The sequence below is a fragment of the Ictalurus furcatus genome, chromosome 18 (assembly GCF_023375685.1).
Source record: "Ictalurus furcatus strain D&B chromosome 18, Billie_1.0, whole genome shotgun sequence".
Classification (NCBI taxonomy): domain Eukaryota; kingdom Metazoa; phylum Chordata; class Actinopteri; order Siluriformes; family Ictaluridae; genus Ictalurus; species Ictalurus furcatus.
This window is the reverse complement of record NC_071272.1, coordinates 14,764,038-14,783,974: the sequence shown is the minus strand read 5'-3', so window position 1 is coordinate 14,783,974 and position 19,937 is coordinate 14,764,038. Positions and strand designations below refer to the sequence as shown.

General features: G+C 37.1%; 1 protein-coding gene across 2 annotated transcripts; it reads left to right on the top strand.

Annotated features, from left to right (window-relative positions):
- Positions 1 to 260: 260 nt before the first annotated feature.
- On the top strand, positions 261 to 19,771 carry phka1b (phosphorylase kinase, alpha 1b (muscle)). 2 transcript variants are annotated; one of them, XM_053649256.1, is made up of 32 exons: positions 262 to 732; positions 1,056 to 1,214; positions 2,461 to 2,508; positions 3,494 to 3,662; positions 3,859 to 3,941; positions 4,047 to 4,127; positions 4,249 to 4,347; positions 6,466 to 6,612; positions 6,756 to 6,809; positions 6,921 to 7,043; positions 7,128 to 7,223; positions 7,767 to 7,874; positions 8,798 to 8,876; positions 9,025 to 9,159; positions 9,260 to 9,369; positions 9,492 to 9,636; positions 9,807 to 9,885; positions 10,572 to 10,642; positions 10,818 to 10,979; positions 11,062 to 11,138; positions 12,006 to 12,151; positions 12,510 to 12,663; positions 13,591 to 13,670; positions 13,764 to 13,842; positions 13,948 to 14,077; positions 15,365 to 15,466; positions 16,177 to 16,292; positions 16,380 to 16,424; positions 16,550 to 16,708; positions 16,795 to 16,848; positions 16,940 to 17,140; positions 19,034 to 19,771. In XM_053649256.1, the coding sequence occupies exons 1-32, from the start codon at positions 655 to 657 to the stop codon at positions 19,205 to 19,207; spliced, it is 3,543 nt and encodes a 1,180-aa protein (XP_053505231.1). In that variant the 5' UTR covers positions 262 to 654; the 3' UTR covers positions 19,208 to 19,771. The 2 variants fall into 2 exon arrangements, with proteins under 2 accessions (XP_053505232.1, XP_053505231.1); XM_053649257.1 differs by lacking the exon at positions 16,380 to 16,424 and having other exon boundaries at positions 261 to 732.
- Positions 19,772 to 19,937: the final 166 nt, after the last annotated feature.

The following is a 19,937-nucleotide window of genomic DNA, read 5'->3' as shown; positions in this document are numbered from 1 at the left end:
ATTCCTTATATAATTTATACTATATAGTTTGATTTAAAATTACCTTTATTAATTTTTCGACATCTTATTTACACCTCTCTAAAATTCGTTAAAAAGCAAACAAAACTCCTCCTCCCTGGCTCAAAGAGTTGTGGGAAATATGAGCTGAAAAAGTGTCCACAGATCAACACAGAAAATGTACAGGAAATAGTAGACCATCCGGGTACCTTTGGGATACTCATTTCAACATACTGTTATTTGGGACACACTAATTCTAACCTTGGATACTATTTAGGATGGATAATATTCGAATTGGGATGCAGCAATGGTTTCTTGTCCAATCAAATTAGTGGAACACAACTGTTGTATAATGGAAAATATCACATATAAGCCTATTAATTTTACAGTATAGTAAATGGCCTTATGTTCTGATTTGCCCCATTCATATTCAAAACATTCAGCTGTGTAAAACAGAAACTTTGAAAATATTTGATTTTTCTGATTTCCTCAGCCAGGAACGGAGTGTAACAGATAGCCCTACAGAGGAGTGGCTTGTCCCCCCTCTCTGAGACGTTGACATTTGGTTCTGTTACATGCCTGGTTAATGATAGCATAACATTAGGTGCTACGAAGCCCATTAGACTGAACATTAGCAAGACTGAGGAGGTAAACATCATGAGAAGTCGCAGCAATTCAGGAGTCAAGCTTGACAATTATGCACGAATGGTCCATAAAACAATCCTCTGTCACCAGGTAAGAGAAAACTTGCTTGTTGGACCGATGACTCAGGAAAGGTCAATGTTTAGCAGAGTTATAATGTCACCACTTACTTTGTGTCTCATAATATGATAATCATGGCTGAGTTACACACATGCATCAGAACTTACATTCATTTTACATTTCTATTTGAGATGTAAGATACACATTAACAATAATTTCTCATTTACTTTATGCCCATGGTGGAGCATATCACAATGTGGATGCCATTCGAGTGTATTGTTTTGAGACAGGTCTACACATTAAACCACAAATTCTTGCAAAAATGTATTTCTTTTTTTCTATGATAAATTTCTAAGGATCCGGTAACAGGGTTACTACCAGGAAGTGCTGATCTCCCACATGCCTGGGTCCGAGACAACGTGTACAGCATCCTGTCTGTGTGGGGTCTGAGTCTGGCCTATAGGAAGAATGCTGACCGTGATGAGGACAAGGCTAAAGCCTATGAGCTGGAGCAGGTGGAAATTATAATGTTCTGGAGCCAGTGCATTTACTTTTAGGTCCTTAACTGGATTGTTTGGAATTAAGGTTAAATTAAACAAAAAAATATATATATTCTGGCATTTTAAAGAAACCTTTTTTTTTTTTTTTTTTAAACCCTCTGCTGGTTGCAAAATGAATTACAATTTTATTGACTTTAAAAATTTTTGTCCTTCCCCCTAATGACCCTACTTCCTCTACTGAAGCTACATTTTAGGGTTGGGTGTCAGAATCAGAAAGGTGTTCATGAACACATGCATTTTCACTGTATACTATCAAAACAGATACCTTTCCAAGCCAATGAAAATGGTTGTGGTTGTAGGTCATTAGGAGGGATAATTTGAACCAAGTTCTGTCTTTGCAGTGCCAGTTTTATCTTAGCTGAGTAGCTAACTATAATGCCACTAAAGGTGACTTCCTAACTATGAAATTAACAAATAAGCTTAGTTTGCTAGTTTGCAAAGATGCCTAATTTATATTGCTTTAAAAAAAAAAACTACAGAGCTCGCCTAAAATATACATCAAGACACTAGCTAGCTAATGCTAAATGGCTAGGTCACGGTCCAACTAAGGTGTTGCCTATAATGACACATTTAGCTATCTAACTTTGTTCAACTATGACATCTGTTTGGGCAGCACAGTGCCACAACGTTGAATAGCACTCCCTGTCCTTCAGTGGGACTCTATATAAGTTAAAGGATAACATTATAGCTAATAGCTAAGGTCAATCCGATTCCTTAATAAAATTCTTGCTAGATTCTTCGGTCAGATTATTACCAAGTAGCGTCAGGTTACGTTACTCAGGCCTTTTTCTCTTTTTGTTTATCTCATTTTGTTTGCAATCACTAAAGGGGTCCATATTGTGAATCACAGATTTTCAGATGTCTTTCAAATTCTGTGATAATCTATTTTTCTAGAAACCCTTTTATTTCTAAGCAGCTGCACCTTTAAACATGATCATTTATTTAGGAATAATCTCACCAAATATAATTAATTGGTTCAACATGTATTTTTAGATGTATTTTTACATCTACATATTTACATAGTCATGTGTGCTATTTATAATGTACATGTGTCTTCTTTAAGTGAGAGTGAATGTCAAAGTGGAAATGCCATGGGGCAAATTGCTCAGCTCATGTTTCTCTTTTGATTATAGCAGTTGGGAAGGGTAGAAGCAGAATCAAAGTGGCTCTCTTATTCTTTCTCTCTCTTTTCTCTGTATAGACTGTAGTAAAGCTTATGCGAAGCTTGCTGCAGTGTCTGATGAGGCAGGTATGAACTTTGTATTATAAGCAAATACACAAATCGAACCATTTAACTAGCAGCATGCCATATTCACATTATCTTTTCATATGGAAAATTCCCAAAGGAGTCCTATGAAAGTTCATTGTAATTGGGCATGGTGAATTGGCTCACATTGAAAAATGGTGTTAATGGGAGTTCATAGGACAGTGGATATTTATGGGTTATCTATTGGAATATGGCTCGATTTCTATGGGGTTCCTGTTAGATTTTTATTGCTTAGTCTTTGGAATGTGGTCTGATTCCTATGGGGTTTCTATTGGATTTTTATGGGGTTTTCATCCGATTACATGTATACTATGGGGTATTCATCCGATTACATCAGACGTATTCATTGGAATACATTCACTGGAATTTTAATAGGTTCCTATTGGATATATACAGGTTAGTCATTAGAGAATTTGGTTTGATTTCCAATGGGTTCCTACTGGGTTTTTATGGGTTAGTCATGGGAATATGGAATAATAATGTCTATGGGATTCCTATTGGATATGTGTAGGTTAGCCACTGGAATATGGTCTCATTTTAAATTGATTCCTATTATAATTTTATGGGTTAGTTGTTGGAATATGGTCTGGTGTCTATGGAATTCCTCTTGGCTATGTATGGGTTAGTCATTGGAATATGGTCTGATTTTTAATGGATTCCTATTGGATTTTTTTGGGTTAGTCATTGAAACATGGTCTGATCTCTATGGGATTAGAATAAGATTATATGGGATTATATTATTATGGGACTGTATCCTACTGGACAAAAGTCCTGAAGACTTTATAGATGTTACATACAGACTAAGGGGATGTACCATGAATACCCCATGATTTCCATTATCTATTAGTGATCTATTAGTATATGTGAAGTTCTGCTATTAATATCCCATTTATACCAATAGGAATCCTATGGGGATTTTCCATAAGGGTTGCCTAGTTGTACTGATGAAGTACTGATGTATTCCTAGCTGGACAAAGTGGAGAAGTTCAAGTACAGCAAGAGCACCACAGACTGCCTGCATGCCAAGTATCACACAGGAACGTGTGCTACTGTGGTCGGTGATCAGGAGTGGGGTCATTTACAGGTAGACGCTACCTCCATCTTTCTGCTGTTCCTGGCTCAAATGACAGCTTCAGGTCAGCACTGATAAGCTCATAACACTAAAACTTTATTTCTCCCTCTGTATCATTGTTTTTCACATGGTTAACATCTCTGTCACCTGATCTCCTTTTTGTCAAATGTAATATTGCATCATCATTATGAGAAATTGAAATGTTTAAGACTTCTAGCTGTTTCAACAGAGTTAGTTAATATTTGTTTTATGGTGTACAGGGCTACACATTGTGTACACACGCGATGAGGTCGATGTTGTCCAGAATCTTATCTTCTACATTGAAACAGCATACAAAATAGCAGTAAGTGTCATGTGCAGCACAAATTCACTACACATATCTGAATTCTTATTCTTCAATATTACCTTAGGCTTAAGAATAATGGGTTTTCTTTGGGATGGTGTTTAGGATTTTGGAATGTGGGAACGAGGAGACAAGACAAATCAAGGAATCCCTGAAATCAATGCAAGCTCTATTGGAATGGCGAAGGTGAGAGATTTGGTTTGTCTTGAAAGTATCATTGAACCAGTGCCATTTGGAAATAAGATTGGAGAAAGGGTAGATCCCTGTGTTGATGTATTTAATTGATTGCCAATCGTGATGTATTTAGGCAGCCCTGGAGGCCTTGGACGGATTAAACCTTTTTGGTGCCAAAGGTGGCCCAGAGTCTGTCGTTCACGCTTTGGCTGATGACATACAGCGCTGCCAAGTAAGAGTGGCTTTTGCTTTGTCACATTACATCACATGTCACAAGGGAAAGGAAGAGCTAGGTTTTTTTGCAGAATTTAATAAAGTATTCTCAGAATACAGAATTTAATAAAAAATATTCTCAACCTCTTACCACAAATGTAGACATTCAGACAAGACTCAAATTGTTTGCTTTTCAACATCTTTTTCTTTATTTTTTCACTGGAGCTATGCGGTAAATGTAGCTAACAAAAAATGAAAGTCTCAACTCAAAATCTCATCTTAAAGCACACCCAGTACAGTCAAAATTTTTGAGACGCTTTTAACTATAAATATAATGCAGGAACCCCTCAAGACAAATGTATTTTATGAACATAAGTCAGTTATTCAAATATATGACTTAATGTTTGTAAGATAATATGGTTATTTATTGGAGACACTGGGGCTTTTTCATGAACATTCCACCAAAAGAACACATTAGGTCCAAGTATTTATAAGAATTATTGAAGTTTGGATTAAACCCATTTAAGTGACCAGTCAAACAGGCTAATAACTATAAACAACAAAATTTTTTTTTTTAAAAACACCATATCAATCATAAATATGGTGGTTTTGATAATAGGTTGTGATTTCCAAAACTGAAACAATGTGAAAAATATCACACAGCCCCTGGCCATGCTTCATGGACTTCTGGGACTCCTCTTTGAGAACCACTGTTTTAGGACACAGCATGTCTTTCTGTATTCTATAAATATAAACAAAACTTCAATGTGTTGCTGCAATGTTATAGAAGCAAGCATCCTTCTCATTCTTTTTCTCCCCAATTTGGTCACTTGCCAATTCCCACCCACCACCCAGCACCCCTCTATCATACAACAGCCACCAACCAGGGAGGGTGAAGGCTAACACACGCTTCCTCTGAGACACATGAAGCCAGCCAACTGCATTATCAAACTGCTGCTCATGTTGCATCACAGGGCAGCGTAACACACTCTGAGGAAGGCGCTATCTGCCCTCTTACAAATGCCCACAATTGGCTAGTGTCACTGCGATTGATAGAAGAGAGTGAGTATGCAATCCTTCCTACCCAGAGAATGCAGCCAATTTTGCTACATTATCTTCTGGCAACGGATGGCTGTGGCATCATCAGGATTCATACTTGTGATTTCCTGACAATAGGGTGATCACTTTTCTGTTGCACCACTTGGGCTGGTTTTGGCATTATTCTGTCCTAAGACCCTGCTGTCCAAACTATAAAACCAGAAACATTGGACACCAACTGTCTTGGCCAATCAACTACATTTGAAGTAATGAAAAATTATTTTAAAAATTTGAAAATGTATATAAAACTTTAAGTTTATAAAAGTAAATATAAGTTGCATTGTCAGTTGAATTTGGGGAAACCACTTGAAGCATTCGTTGTGTTGAACTATATATTCAATTGCTTTTGTTTGATTTGTTCACAGCAAACAGCTGAAAGTTTGTAAATTATAACAATAAACCTGATTTATAATGAGGGTTGAATAATTTTGATTGCAACTGTGTGTATGTATATATATATATATATATATATATATATATATATATATACATGCAAAAGTTTTAGGCACACGCGAAGAAATTCTGTAGAGCCTACAAAAGTGCCTTAAAAATAATGAAATTAAATGTTTACATTTTTTAAAAATACCGTAAAGAGCAGTAAACAGCAGTAAATGAAACAAAGTCAATATTTGGTGTGACAAAAAATTAAAATTAAAATATTAGTCTTCGGTACAATTTGTGCAGTTTTATAAGGAAATGAGCTGTAAGTTTTACTGAGCATCTTGCAGAACCAGCCACAGTTCTTCTGGAGACTTTGACTGTCGCACTTGCTTCTTATATTGGCAGCAAAACCCAGCAGCTTTCATTATGTTTTTTTTTTTATGGCTGAAAAGTGGTCTCGTAAGTAATATGCTGCTTTCTTTAATGACATAAAACATTTATAGGTAACATTTAATTTTGTGCTAGAAAACCAATGTTTGGGAATCTAAAATGTTTTTTGTACTGACTTGATAATGTGCTTTTTTTCATAACTTTTTTTGTTGATCTATTCCTTTAATTATACAACAGTACCATTACGTTATTGCCTCACTCTCGACAGTCAATCCTCAGCTCCATGCTGCCAAGAGCCTCCACGTCTAAAGAGGTGGATGCTGGAGTTCTTTCCATCATCTCCTACCCAGCGTTTGCAGTTGAGGACACTGACATTATTAACATTACTAAGGAGGAGATCATCTCAAGACTGCAGGTGATCTGATAATGAAGTCTGAGATCTACAAAAGCAGCAGGTTTATTATGAACTTCTTAGCCTGTTGTTAAAGATTGTAAGAAATTGTAATGATTGCTGTTCTTTGTCTTTCCTAAAATGTCTGTTCTTTTATTCTTTCACAGGGCAGATATGGATGCTGTCGTTTTCTCAGAGATGGCCACAAAACCCCCAAAGAGGTCAAAATCCATTTTGCATAAATTTTAAATTAAATTGAATATTTATTCGGAGCCAACTGGCCCAACTTGTTGCCCACATGAGCTATGCTTTTATCACATGTGTTTACTCAGGATCCTAATCGTTTATACTATGAGTCATCAGAGCTGAAGCTCTTTGAGAATATTGAGTGTGAATGGCCATTGTTTTGGATTTACCTCATCCTAGATGGAATTTTTATCAACAGTCATGAGCAGGTTCGAAACATAAAGGTCAAAAAATGCCAATTATTCCCATTATGTGGCTAGTTTATTAAACAAAACTTGTGTGTGATATTCCAGGTACAGGAGTATCGAGATGCCTTAGATGGCATTCTGATCAAAGGAAAAGATGGACTGCGTCTCGTTCCTGAGCTTTACAGTGTTCCTCCGGATAAGGTACAGCAGCGCCTGACCAATCACAAGGCTAGATACTAATACATAAAACAAATGTGTTTACTGCAGGGACCTTTCTTACTTTGAGACAGATGCAGAAAAATACGAAAAATAAATTAAATTAAATTAAATAACAGAGCAGCTTGACTGCCACCATTACATCAGCTTTTCCATGATTAAACTGTAAGATTTATGGAATTTTTTGTATGCCTGAAAAATATCTCTTTCCTTGATGATTCTTGACATTACATTTCTGTCACAATAAACTTGCATAACTCTCGATTAGTCTACCAACAGCTTGTTAACATTATTGCAGGTGTATATAATTAACACCATCAGCATTAGAAAGTAGGGAAAGGGGAAGAGATGGGGAGATTTAAGTTTGGGGAGCAAGTTTTAAAAAATAGCAACACCCAGTGTTCCAATATTCCATTAGCACAGGCTACAGTCTGGATGTCCCTGGTCTATGGCCTTGAACTTTATGAGACACACTGGTTTACTCCAGTAGACCCTGAACTCTAACTCTGTGTCTTTTATTTAAATAAGGTGGATGAAGAATATGTCAATCCCCACACTGTGGAACGAGTGCCAGTGGGCAATTGTCCATTGAAATGGGCCCAGTCTTTGTACATATTGGGTAACCTGTTGGCAGAGGTATGGCAATTCCAATAATGTGCATACTCATGCTTCATATTCTCCAGTAAAATACCTGGAATACCTTTATTTTAACATGCTTTTTTTTTTTTTTACTATGCTACATATTATTTGGATATCCAGAGTTTTAAAAAATATTATAACTAAGTGAGAAAGAATGAATATTGTGGCAAAATCTTACTATTAGGTTGTTACATTTGGGTGAAGGTTTTAAAGTGTCTACAGTTAAATGTACCCAAATATTCAAAGGTAAACATTTCCTTGAATTAACTTATTCCCCAATGAATGATGTACCTTAAATACAATATTAGGCTAAAGGTTTGTGTGTGAACAACTGACCAACATTTATATGTGCTTTTTGAGCATCCAATTACATATTTAGCCCCCCACTCCTGTTATAATAACCTCCATTCTTCTGAGAAGGCTTTCCACTTGATTTTGGAGCATGGCTGATTCGGCCACAAGGGCATTAGTGAGGTCAGGCACTGACATCAGACAAGAAGGTCTGGGGTGCAGTCAGTGTTCCAATCCATTCCAAAGGTGTTCAATCGGGCTAAGGTCAGAGCTCTGTGCAGACCACCTGAGCTCTCCCACTTCAACCTTGGTAAACCATGTCTTCATGGACATTGCTTTGTGCACAGGAGCATTGTCATGCTGGAACAGGTGTGAGCCCCTTAATTCCAGTGAAGTGAAATTGTAATCCTACAGAATATGTACAAAGACATCCTAGACAATTGTATTCTTCCAATTTGTGGATACAGTTTGGGGAAGAACCACATATGGATGTGATGGTCAGGTGTTCATATACTTTTGGCCATGTAGTGTATTTCAAAAAGAAAAGAATGACAAAAATATAGAAAAAAATCACTGTTGAGAATGTACATATTAACTAAGCCATTCTTTATTTTTGATTGCTCTGTTAGGGTTTCTTAGCACCTGGAGAGATAGATCCCCTCAACAGACGTTTGGCCACCATACCCAAGCCTGATGTTGTGGTACAGGGTAAGCTGTACACAGTGTGTGGTTGCAAATTGTAGTTCTGTATCTGCAGTTTCACATAGTTTTTACGTGTAAGTCCATGGAAGGATTTTGGAAGTACAGGTTGAATTTTATTCTGTGGCATGAGGCATAAGTTCCATCTTGTTTTCAGTGTCAATTTTGGCAGGGACAGACGAAATTAAACAACTTCTGCAGAACCAGGGCATCGATTCGGAAACGCAGGAGGACATTCATCCGATTAGAGTTCAACCCTCTAGAGTTCTTAGTCACATCTATGCCAGACTTGGTAACATGAGTACTAACAAGAATCAGGGACTTGCATATAATATTTTACGTGCCACATGGTCTTCTTGATGTGTCAAACACAAATCTGTATGATCTTAAAGGACGTAATCAAAGACTAGGTCTGACTGGGAGGCCATATCGCAGTATTGGTGTGCTGGGGACATCCAAATTCTACATCATACGCAACACTATCTTTTCCTTTACTCCTCAAGTGAGTGAATTTGCTAAAGGTTGCAAGCTGCAATGATCTGACAGTACAAAATATACATCAAATAATATATATTTATTGATTTAAAAGGTGGTCTAAGCTATCGTTTTCTTACTTGTCTCCAGTTCATAGATCCCCAACAGTTTTATCTGGCCCTGGATAACAAGATGATTGTGGAAATGCTCCGTGTTGATTTCTCCTATCTCTGTTCCCGTTGGAGGATGACTGGCAGGCCTACTGTCACTTTCCCAGTATCTCAGGGCATGCTTAGTGAGTATTGGAAAGAAAATGTTAAATCTAACGTTCTCAAAGGTTCAAACCTCTATTAAGGTTATAAAGTTGTAACTTTCCAAAGAAGCGGTGAGGAACCCATTTTGTAAGAATGTAGTGAAAACATTAATAGTAAGACTTGTTCCAATAGTTTTTCTTATTCATTTCAGCTGATGACGGCAAAGAAATTGATCCTGCTGTACTGGCTACTTTGAAAAAGCTACAAGATGGCTACTGTGGTGGGGCAAGGTAAGAACCTTGAGGAAAAATTCTCCCTATTTTCACTTTGGTGTCCAACATTAACCACAATGCTAATCGACTAATCACTGATAATAACACCAGAAGGATTTAGCCTTCGCTTCATCTCTACCAAAAGAGAGCGATGCAGTGGCGCTTTAGCTCTTTAGTCTGTCCAGCTCTCTCACATCTTCATCAGTACACTCTGCACAAACAGTTCAAGTTCAAAAGCTTCAAATTTCATGCTGATACTGCCATCAATGCCATCATGCTCATCATTTCGAAGATCACTAGTTAGCCAAGGCAAGTCCGCCATAACTCACTGCTGCAATGCAAATCTATTTTTAAGAGCTAACAGAGAATCCTGACTCTTATTAGTTATTTTTAAGATCAATTTTAAAAAAAGGCCTATTGAATGCCATTGTAACTGTGCTAGCAATGTCCCCCTTTACACAGGAATAACGAAAACACAGCATTAACCAACCAAACAGCACCAGAATCTCTAAGATCACTAAGCACATAATGAATACTTAAACATATTTAATATAAAATATAATATAAATTTAATACAAATATGTTAATATAATATATGTATAAATATTAACATATTTAATGTTTCAGGTGGAGTTTTCCTATAAATACTTCTCCTAAGCCATATGGAGAGCTTTATGTAAAAACCCTCTGTTTCATATATTTAGAGTGAAAACTGGGAAACTGGCCTCATTTCTGGACACGTCCTGTTGCGCTCACCTCACATTTATGGATTGTGGTGAGTGAACTTAATTTTCTGCATTTTGTGATAAAATGCAGGATCCCCCCCCCCCCCCCCCAACCCTCACAAAACCTGTTCTCATAAAAGAGAATAGCTTGTACCAGTTAGCTTGTACTACTTTTTCTCTTTTTTTTGTACTTCACTACATATTGAACTGGTCATGTTCTCACAGAGGTGGACGACTTGGCAGTGTATCTCGATCAGCTACTTGCCTTTCCCCAGCAGAGTCCCATCAGTGCCACTAAAGGAGGACTCAGCCGCTTCAGAGCTGTGGCGAATAAAACTCGAGAGATGGTGTCTCTGGTGAACAAAGCCAAAGTACTGAACATACATAGTGAGTTCAGCCTTCTTCACATGCAGTTCTACTTCAGAGTCCAGAGCTCTTTAAAACTCACATTTATCATATTTTGTGACAGATGCGTGTCTGTATCTCCCTACGAAACTGTTTCGTGACCCACCACCAATCCTCCACCTTACAAATAAAGAAACCCAGGTACATGGAAATGGAAATCCAGATTAAAGGAATACTCCAGCATTTTAACCTAATCTTTATCTACCATATCTGGGACTGTTTTCAGTGTGCAGTTGCTTATGAGTAGAGAGAAACTGGGGACATAAGCATTATAATCTGAATCGAGCACCCAGAAAATCAACTTATGCATGTGTGTAACCTCTGAATACATGAAACATTCTATGTCTAAATAGGTTGTCAACTCGGAATATGATTCCTGCAGCTTATGTGCAATTACAGTGGCAAATCTTGACCCTTAGAGGAAAAAATACATAGAAACACGTTTATGTAATAAAGAAATTCTAAGGGCAGCTGTTGGATTCTGTTAATAAATTTTTAAATAATGCAATTATGCAGTATAATGTATATTCAAAACTACAACAAAGGTATTAGGATAAGACAGTCAAGAGAGAACGTCTCACAAATGTAGTCATGTTGTGTCACATTCCAAGATTGTAGCAGAAAGGAAAATTGCTGTTGCGTATGCTTTTCCAAAGGTTTTGTGATATCCATGCACAATCAGACCCACATAACTACATTTGTAAAACAAAAATTCTTCCCACTGAATGAACATCTTCTACTAAAGAAATAATGAAAGCCTATACAAAAAGCATATATATCATAATATATATATATATATATATATATATATATATATATATATATATATATAAATTAATTAAAAACTGCCCTTAGTGAGTTTCTTTTCTCATCATAGGAAAATGTGTTGAAATTACTGTCTCATGCACTACAGATACTGTAGATACAGTAGACTACAGATTGAAAAGAGTACACTTTGCATTGTGTCTCACAATGCTTTCAATTTTAAAAGCTTTTCCCTTCGATTAGGTCCCTCAGCCAGAAGTTCCTCCTTCAGTGAGTCTACCCAGAGACATGAATGGTGGAATTGATTATCTAGCCCTTGTGCAGATGCTGAAACAAAGCCAAAACCTACAAGATCAGGCTGATATCCTGTACATCTTTTATAAGGACAAGTACGGACATGGCCCTCTGTGGGAAGTGAAATGATGTTGAGTAGTTTCTGAGATTCTTGTCCGAAATTATATGACATGCACAAAAGTGATTGATTTGATTTATCAAAACACTCACAGAAAGCTAAACTACATTTCTATGATTTCTCATAGAGCATAATATAAATTTGTGGTTTGTTATATAATACATTGTACTATAAATATTATATATTTGCATATTCAGTACAAATACTGCACTAGGCAAACAATATACTGCATTGTTTAGCCCAATCTGAATGGTGTGCAGGAAATGGCAGTTTAAAAAAAATGTTAGTATGTATTTGAGTGATTTGAGTAAACATGTCAGTAAATGTGTTATTAGAGGTGTGGACTGGGATACCAACCTGCACGGGAAAGGCTGGACAGTAAAGCGACTCCTGAGTGACTTGTATGAGAAGGCAGGCAGTCTGAGACACTGGGGACTTATCCGAATGGCCTGTGGCATGCTCCGCAGGAAAGTGGAAGAACTGGATGAGGTGACTGCCATGTTTAACACAACTGCTGTCGAATTATCTGTTCTTGCTCATTTTACTCACTAAACCTAAATATCCTGGCACAAAAAAATCATCTCCCTTCTATGCATTTGTACAGACTGACAAAATAGCACATGGCATAAATAAGGAATTAAACACGACGGGATGTGCTGTAATCGGAAAAAAAACAATAATCCAGGACTTTGGTGGTGGTGTGCTGCTGATTCTTGTGAAGTTCATGTGGGTGATGTGAGGTTAATTATTTTTCAATAGCAGCACATCCTGAAGTGTTTTATTTCTCTTATTCCACAGCAATTTGCCAATGATTACAATTTATTTATTTATTCAAAAGTGACACGTCATGCTTTTGACTGTTTATAGTTGCAGCTAAGTTCTAGCAGCTATAAACAGTCAGTCCCTGTTTTTTACTCCAGTCTCTCTTTTTCTCTGTCTTGAAGTTAAAACGACAAAAGAAATAAAATAAATACAGCTTATAATGTTACCAAGAAACCAACCTGGAAGCGTAAAGTCCTCTGTTATGAAGACTTGGTGAAAAACTTATTGACTGTTTTATAGTGCTGAGTCTGGAGACTCCTTCCATAAATGTTAAATAAACAACTCCTTACAGAAAAACACAAAACAATTTTTGTATCCATTTATTATTATTATTATTTTATTATTATTATTATTATTATTATTATTATCAGATTATGTACTGTCCACCATATAAGTCCCTGTATATTAGTTACTATAGAAACAATAACACTTTAGAACAAGTGCATTAATATAAACCTATGATTTGCCAAGCAGCTGGAACTTTGTCTGAGCTGATGTTATAGAAACAAACAAACAAACAAACAAAATACAGTAATAAAATATACAGTACAATGAAAGCAACATTGAATTGTAATGTCCATCTTCTAATGACAGGCTTGTACAGATTTGCTTGCTCACCAGAAGCACCTGACAGTGGGTCTTCCTCCTGAACCACGAGAGAAAACCATATCGGCGTGAGTTCCTGTGCATGCAATCATACTATACACAGTACCATTTAAATTCTGGGCCACTCAGTCATGTGACACGTTTTTCCTGCCTCCACATAGCCCCATGCCCCCAGACAAGCTGGCCAGACTTATTGATGAGGCCAGTGAGGACAACCTCACAACTGCAATCCTCACTCAGGTTAGCTTCCTTTACTATCTTCTATTTCTGTTTTTTTTTTTTAAATAATACAATTAAAGTTGTTTGTAATGTGCTTGTATTGACACTCATGTACATGATTGGCAGGAGATCATGGTTTACCTGGCTATGAGCATTCGAACGCAGCCAAAACTTTTCAGTGAAATGTTCCGCCTTCGCATCGGCCTCATTATTCAGGTCATGGCCACTGAACTGGCACAATCTCTCAACTGCTCTGGTACTAAATCAGTCCTCACATAGACCTGCATGTACCACAATATGAACTGTGTTCAGAAAAGCATGTTTAAAAATTAACATTGCTTGCACTTTCACTGACAAAGAAATCATTTTTTTAAAAATGCTTCACAGACATGAAAACTACTCACTACTGTGAGGAATAGCAGATGGTGTATTTTCAGGTTGAATAGGATGTATTTAAAGCACCCTGTCCGGTATATAGAGCTTTACTGAACGCAGCAATCAAGACACATACTTAATCTAGAATCAAGGTCAAGGTGCAGGCAAGGGTCAGGCGATCAACAATCAACATGGACTAGGTGCAGGCGAGAGCAGGTAGAGGAAACCAGAAAGACAATCAACAAACAAAGGCTTGGTATTGACTGGTATGAGTGTGAAGGTAACTGAGTCCAGATGTGTGCAATCAGTAATCAGGTGACCGTGAAAATGAGTGTCCATAACAGCTGTGAATTGTAGTCCTCAGCAGCCATGTTTGTAGGCCATGCCATATTCTGGGAGTTTAATGCAGCCTGACAGGAAACACCCCTAAACTGAGAAAATGCTTTAACTCTTTTTTACTGGCTGATTTTAATGATATAGATTTGGGTTACATCTGTTGTCACTGTTAAGAATTCACATTCAATTCTATTTCAAATAGAGGATTTCTCAGTAGTTCCAGAAGTTTCCCTTACATGTAATCATGTTTTTTTCATGTGATTATGTGAGTAATATGTGATCATTTTACCATTTTGTGCCCTGAGATTGCATGTGTGAATCTGAGCAAACACATGTTTACAATATTAATAATATGTGAAAATAAAACCACATATAGGCTAGCCTTAACTTGTGAAAAACAAAGAAGAATGAAGCATGTGAACAAGAATCACAAGTGATAAAATAAAACTACAAAAATATAACCATGTGTTATGCCAACGGTGAATCATGTGATTACCACATGTGACTTTTATCCTTAGTCACAGCACTTGTGTGCTAAGCTAACTAGCTTACTAACCTAGCTTTTTTTTTTTCTTTTTTTTTGCTACTGGTAAATATTCTTGTTGAAAATATCTTGAAGCAAATATCTGATTCTAAACTGATTAAAAGAAGAACATTTTAATGTAGATTCACAGATCCTGGAATACTTTATAAGGATGAAAGTGTAGGAATGATTTCTGGGCATTCAAAATCATATTGAATAACTGATTAATTGATTAATTATGGGTGCTTAAATTTCCTGGTTGGACAGAGATAAGTTGGTTTATTTTTGTTTGTTTATTTTTAACCTCAGGTGAGGAGGCTACTGAAAGCCTGATGAACCTGAGCCCATTTGAGCTGAAGAACCTCCTCCTCCAGATCCTCAGTGGCATCGAGTTTAGAGTGCAGAGAAGCAGTGAGTTTGTTGATAATCTCACTTTTATTTACACACGGACCTCATTCATCATATTTTATTTAGGTTGAGTGTAAATGTTTTTGCAAGCCAAACCGAACTGAAAATTGTGCCTTCCCTGATGCCATGTTGGAAAAGCAGGAGGGCATGGATTCCTCCTGATCCTGGCACACAGAACACTAAAGAGTTTACGGTACATTGTAGCTTGAGACGTACCAGATCGGTCACTTATCTGTCACTTAGTTCTGGCTCTAGGCTTTAAGTAATACTTCTTTAATTAACGCCATTAAAAATGAAACAACCGAAACAAGAAATTTCACAAAATTTTCATTAAATTTGCATGTGTAATTGAAATAAATAAGCGATTTAAACTTGACTCTATATTCTGCATATAAAACTGCAGTAAGTCAACACCAGTTGTATGATTTGAAGACAATCAAAGTTCACATTAGCAAGTGTACTTATATTTAAATTTACACAAACTAGGAAGCTCACATAGTTTTTCTTAACTAGAAGGATTTCCATGAATATCAAATTTCTTGTGGAAGTGCTAATACAAATGATTTATGGATAAATCCATTTCTATCCAGCTTCATAAATGAGGCCCAATGTCCTAAATTAGATTTTTGTTGAAGTTGAATTCAATTTTTATTTTTTTTTTAAATTGATGTTAGGATATGCGTTATGTGTATATGTGTATGTGTTTATTTCAGTGTGCTCAACTGGAACCGGTGTAAGTCCAGCCATTTCTATCCAAGACAAGAGTAAATCCGGTTCTGCAAAAGGTCAATTAAAAAGCAGCACTCAGCTCAAGTGTGACGTCAAACCGGTATGATGCATAAATTAGTGTAATTCCTTATCTTTCTGTCTGTTCTACTGTTTGAGCAAACAACCTAATTACTGCTTTTTTAAAAAGCCTTTATCAGTGCATTCCTTGGATATTGACAACATTGAGTCAGGGGTGAGTAATGTGCCTGATAAAACTCAACCAAGTAATTCAGAGGGAACTGTAGTGAATAATTGTTTAGGCACTGTTTTGTGCTAATGCTTTTAAAAGCTCTTGATAAGTACTTATGTTTCTGTCAGAGGTATAGACTTCCTTCCATTGAGTCATTCCGAGGTTCTTTGGGAGCTACAGCACAGGGCAGTAGAGAAGGCCAATGGCTTCGGCGTCGCCGTTTAGATGGAGCTCTCAACAGAGTACCTGTTGGTTTCTACCAAAAGGTCTGGAAGATCCTACAAAAGGTCAGCAGAACCACATTTCAATGAATGCTGGTGCTTGCTCTTGTGAATTTATTTAGGCTAAATCTTCTTTCCTTTTTGACTGAAAGTGTCATGGACTCTCTATTGAAGGGTGCGTCCTTCCATCATCAACCACAAAAGAGGTAATACAACACAGTATATATAGTTAATTGTCTCAATAAGGTATGGTGTAATTCATTACCATAAAGATATTTTCTAATTAAATGTAATCAGATGACTCCCGGTGAGATAAAGTTTGCTGTACATGTGGAGACCGTGCTGAACCGTGTCCCACAGCCTGAGTACAGACAGCTGCTGGTGGAGACGATCCTAGTCCTGACCATGCTGGCTGAAGTAGATATCCATAGCATAGGAAGCATCATTCATGTGGAAAAGATTGTGCAAATGGCCAGCGACATGTTCTATAAAGATCAGGTAATCCTCACATGAAAATTTTTACAGTGCCTTTCATATATAATATTAGCACTCTTTATGAAAATGGGCCAAAATGCATATAATAAAAAATAACACATGCAGTGAGTGATATTTTTGAGCTTAACATATGGGAACAGTGTGTAGTTTCATTACAATATTTTTTCAAAACCAAAAGTTGTTAAGTACGCCAATTTCCTCTTTCAATATTATCGAGACTCTTTAAATTAATATTGAATGAAGCCTCCCTTGGAGAATAGCAGCACTAAGCAGTTTTTGTATAACAAGTTTGGAGACAGTTGCTGATGCAAATGTTGCTTTCAGTAGAGTTCAAATACAGAGATGGATGGTGATTGCAAGAATTTTTTTGTGTTTCTTCAACCATTTCTGTATTGCTTTGTATGTAAGTTAGGGGTTGAAAACTGTACAACTAAGTAACCTCATGGCAGAGATACCACATTTTGAGCTAAAATCTAGCTCACTTTTTTCAGAAACATGCCAAAATTCTGCTACTAATCTCAGTTATACAGTGGTGCTTGAAAGTTTGGTTTGTATTTTCTATATATCTGCATAAATATGATCTAGAACATCATCAGATTTTCACACAAGTCCAAAAAGTAGACCAAGAGAACACAATTAAACAAATGAGACAAAAATATTATACTTAGTCATTTATTTATTGAGGGAAATTATCCAATATTACATATCTTTGAGTGGAAAAAGTATCTGGTGTGACCCCCTTGTGCAGCAATAACTGCAACTAAATGTTTCTGGTAACTGTTGAGCATTTCTGCACATCGGCTTGGAGGAATTTTAGCTCATTCTGCAGTACAGAACAGCTTTAACTCTGGTGGATTTCCTCACATGAACTGCTTGCTTCAGGTCCTTCCTCAACATTTCCATTGGATTAAGGTCAGGACTTTGACTTGGCCTTTCCAAAACATTAGCTTTATTCTTCTTTAACCATTCTTTGGTAGAATGACTTGTGTACTTAGGGTCGTTGTCTAGCTTCATGACCCATTTTCTTTTGAGATTCAGGTCACATTCCATCAATGATGGCATGTTGTCCCAGCCCAGATGCAGCAAAACAGGCCCAAACCATGATACTACCATGTTTCACAGATGGGATAAGGTTCGTATGCTGGAATGCAGTGTTTTCCTTTCTGCAAACATAAAGCTTCTCATTTAAACCAACAATTCTATTTTGGTCTCATCTGTCCACAAAACATTTTTCAAATAGACTTCTGGCTTGTCCACATGATTGCTAGCAAACTGCAGACGAGCACCAATGTTCTTTTTGGAGAGTAGTGGCTTTCTTGCAACCTTGTCATGCACACCGTTGTTGTTCTGTGTTCTCCTGATGGTAGACTCATGAACATTAACATTAGCCAATGTGTGAGAGGCCTTTAGTTGCTTAGAAGTTGGCTCCTGGCACCCTGGCTGCTTCGTGACCTCGTGGACTATTACATGTCGTGCTCTTGTAGTGATCTTTGTTAGTTGACCCCTCCTGGGAAGGGTAACAATGGTCTTGAATTTCCTCTCTCTGACTGTAACCTTTTCCAGCCTGACGAGCATCAACAACTCTTTCTCTGAGGTCCTCAGAAATCTCCTTTGTTCGTGCCATGATACACTTCCACAAATATGTGCTGTGAAGATCACCTGATTGTCATCCAATTGATTGAAAACACCTAACTCTAATTTCACCTTCAAATTAACTGCTAATCCTAGCAGTTCACATACTTTTGCCACTCATAGATATGTAATAATGGATCATTTTCAAATCCTATTTCAAGTCATATTTGAGCCCTCATTTTTTCTAGAAACTAGTTGATATTTGGGAAATTTTTAACCAAGTACAAAATGCCTTGGCATATATCTATGTCTCCTCTATTACAGAAAGACCTGGGAGCAGATGATACTCTCCTGGAAAAAGATCAGTCCAGCGGTATCTGTAGATTACTTTATGACAGCGCTCCCAGTGGCCGTTTTGGAAGCATGACCTACCTGTCTAAAGCTGTAGCTGCTTATGTTGATGAATTCCTGCCAACTGGGTCCTGCTCGCTTCAGTGACACACTCAGCTTGAGATTTTGTTTATGGCTGAAAAATGTGAGTGGCCAAGACTGGCATGAAAAATATCAACAAAATAAAATTGCAATCTGGCTGCAAAACAGCCAGATTAGTTTGTGGATGTCTAAATGGGTGCTTTTATTTGAACTGTTTTCTATATAAGTTCTGACATCACCCTAAACTTTGTGTGTGTGCAGACTGGTTAAAGTGAAAAATGTGTCATTATATTGGTCTTCCACATTCATTTATAAAAAAAAGAAGAGCTGATAAGCTCATTAAAAATCTATTGAAGTTTGGTATTGAAGTGTTGTTATGTCATCAATTATAAAACCGAATCCTGTTACAATGTGCAAATACAGACCATATAAGGTCAGGGCAGGTGGGTGGAGTTTGAAGGGTCTACATTTACATTTATGGCATTTGCCAGACGCCCTTATCCAGAGCAACTTACATATATCTCATTTATACAACTGAGCAGTTGATGGTTAAGGGCCTTGCTCAAGGGCCCAACAGTGGCAGCCTGGTGGTGCTGGGATTTGAGCTCACGACCTTCTGGTCAGAAGTCCAGTGTCTTCTGAATTTTCTTCTTTAGTAAAAAGTGCCTTTGTGGAAATTCCACATCAAGATATTTAAAATTTTGATATATTCAAAACAGGCTTTTAAAAACTTTTTAGGCTTAAATTAGATTTGCTAATAAGAAACATTAATGAACCAATATCTTCACATTTGACT

Coding starts and splice junctions, on each gene's coding strand:
- phka1b (XM_053649256.1), top strand. CDS start 655: ATGAGAAGTCGCAGCAATTCAGGAGTCAAGCTTGACAATTATGCACGA. Junction 7,224..7,766: donor ACAGTGTTCCTCCGGATAAG/GTACAGCAGCGC, acceptor TATTTAAATAAG/GTGGATGAAGAATATGTCAA. Junction 14,078..15,364: donor ACAATCTCTCAACTGCTCTG/GTACTAAATCAG, acceptor TTTTAACCTCAG/GTGAGGAGGCTACTGAAAGC.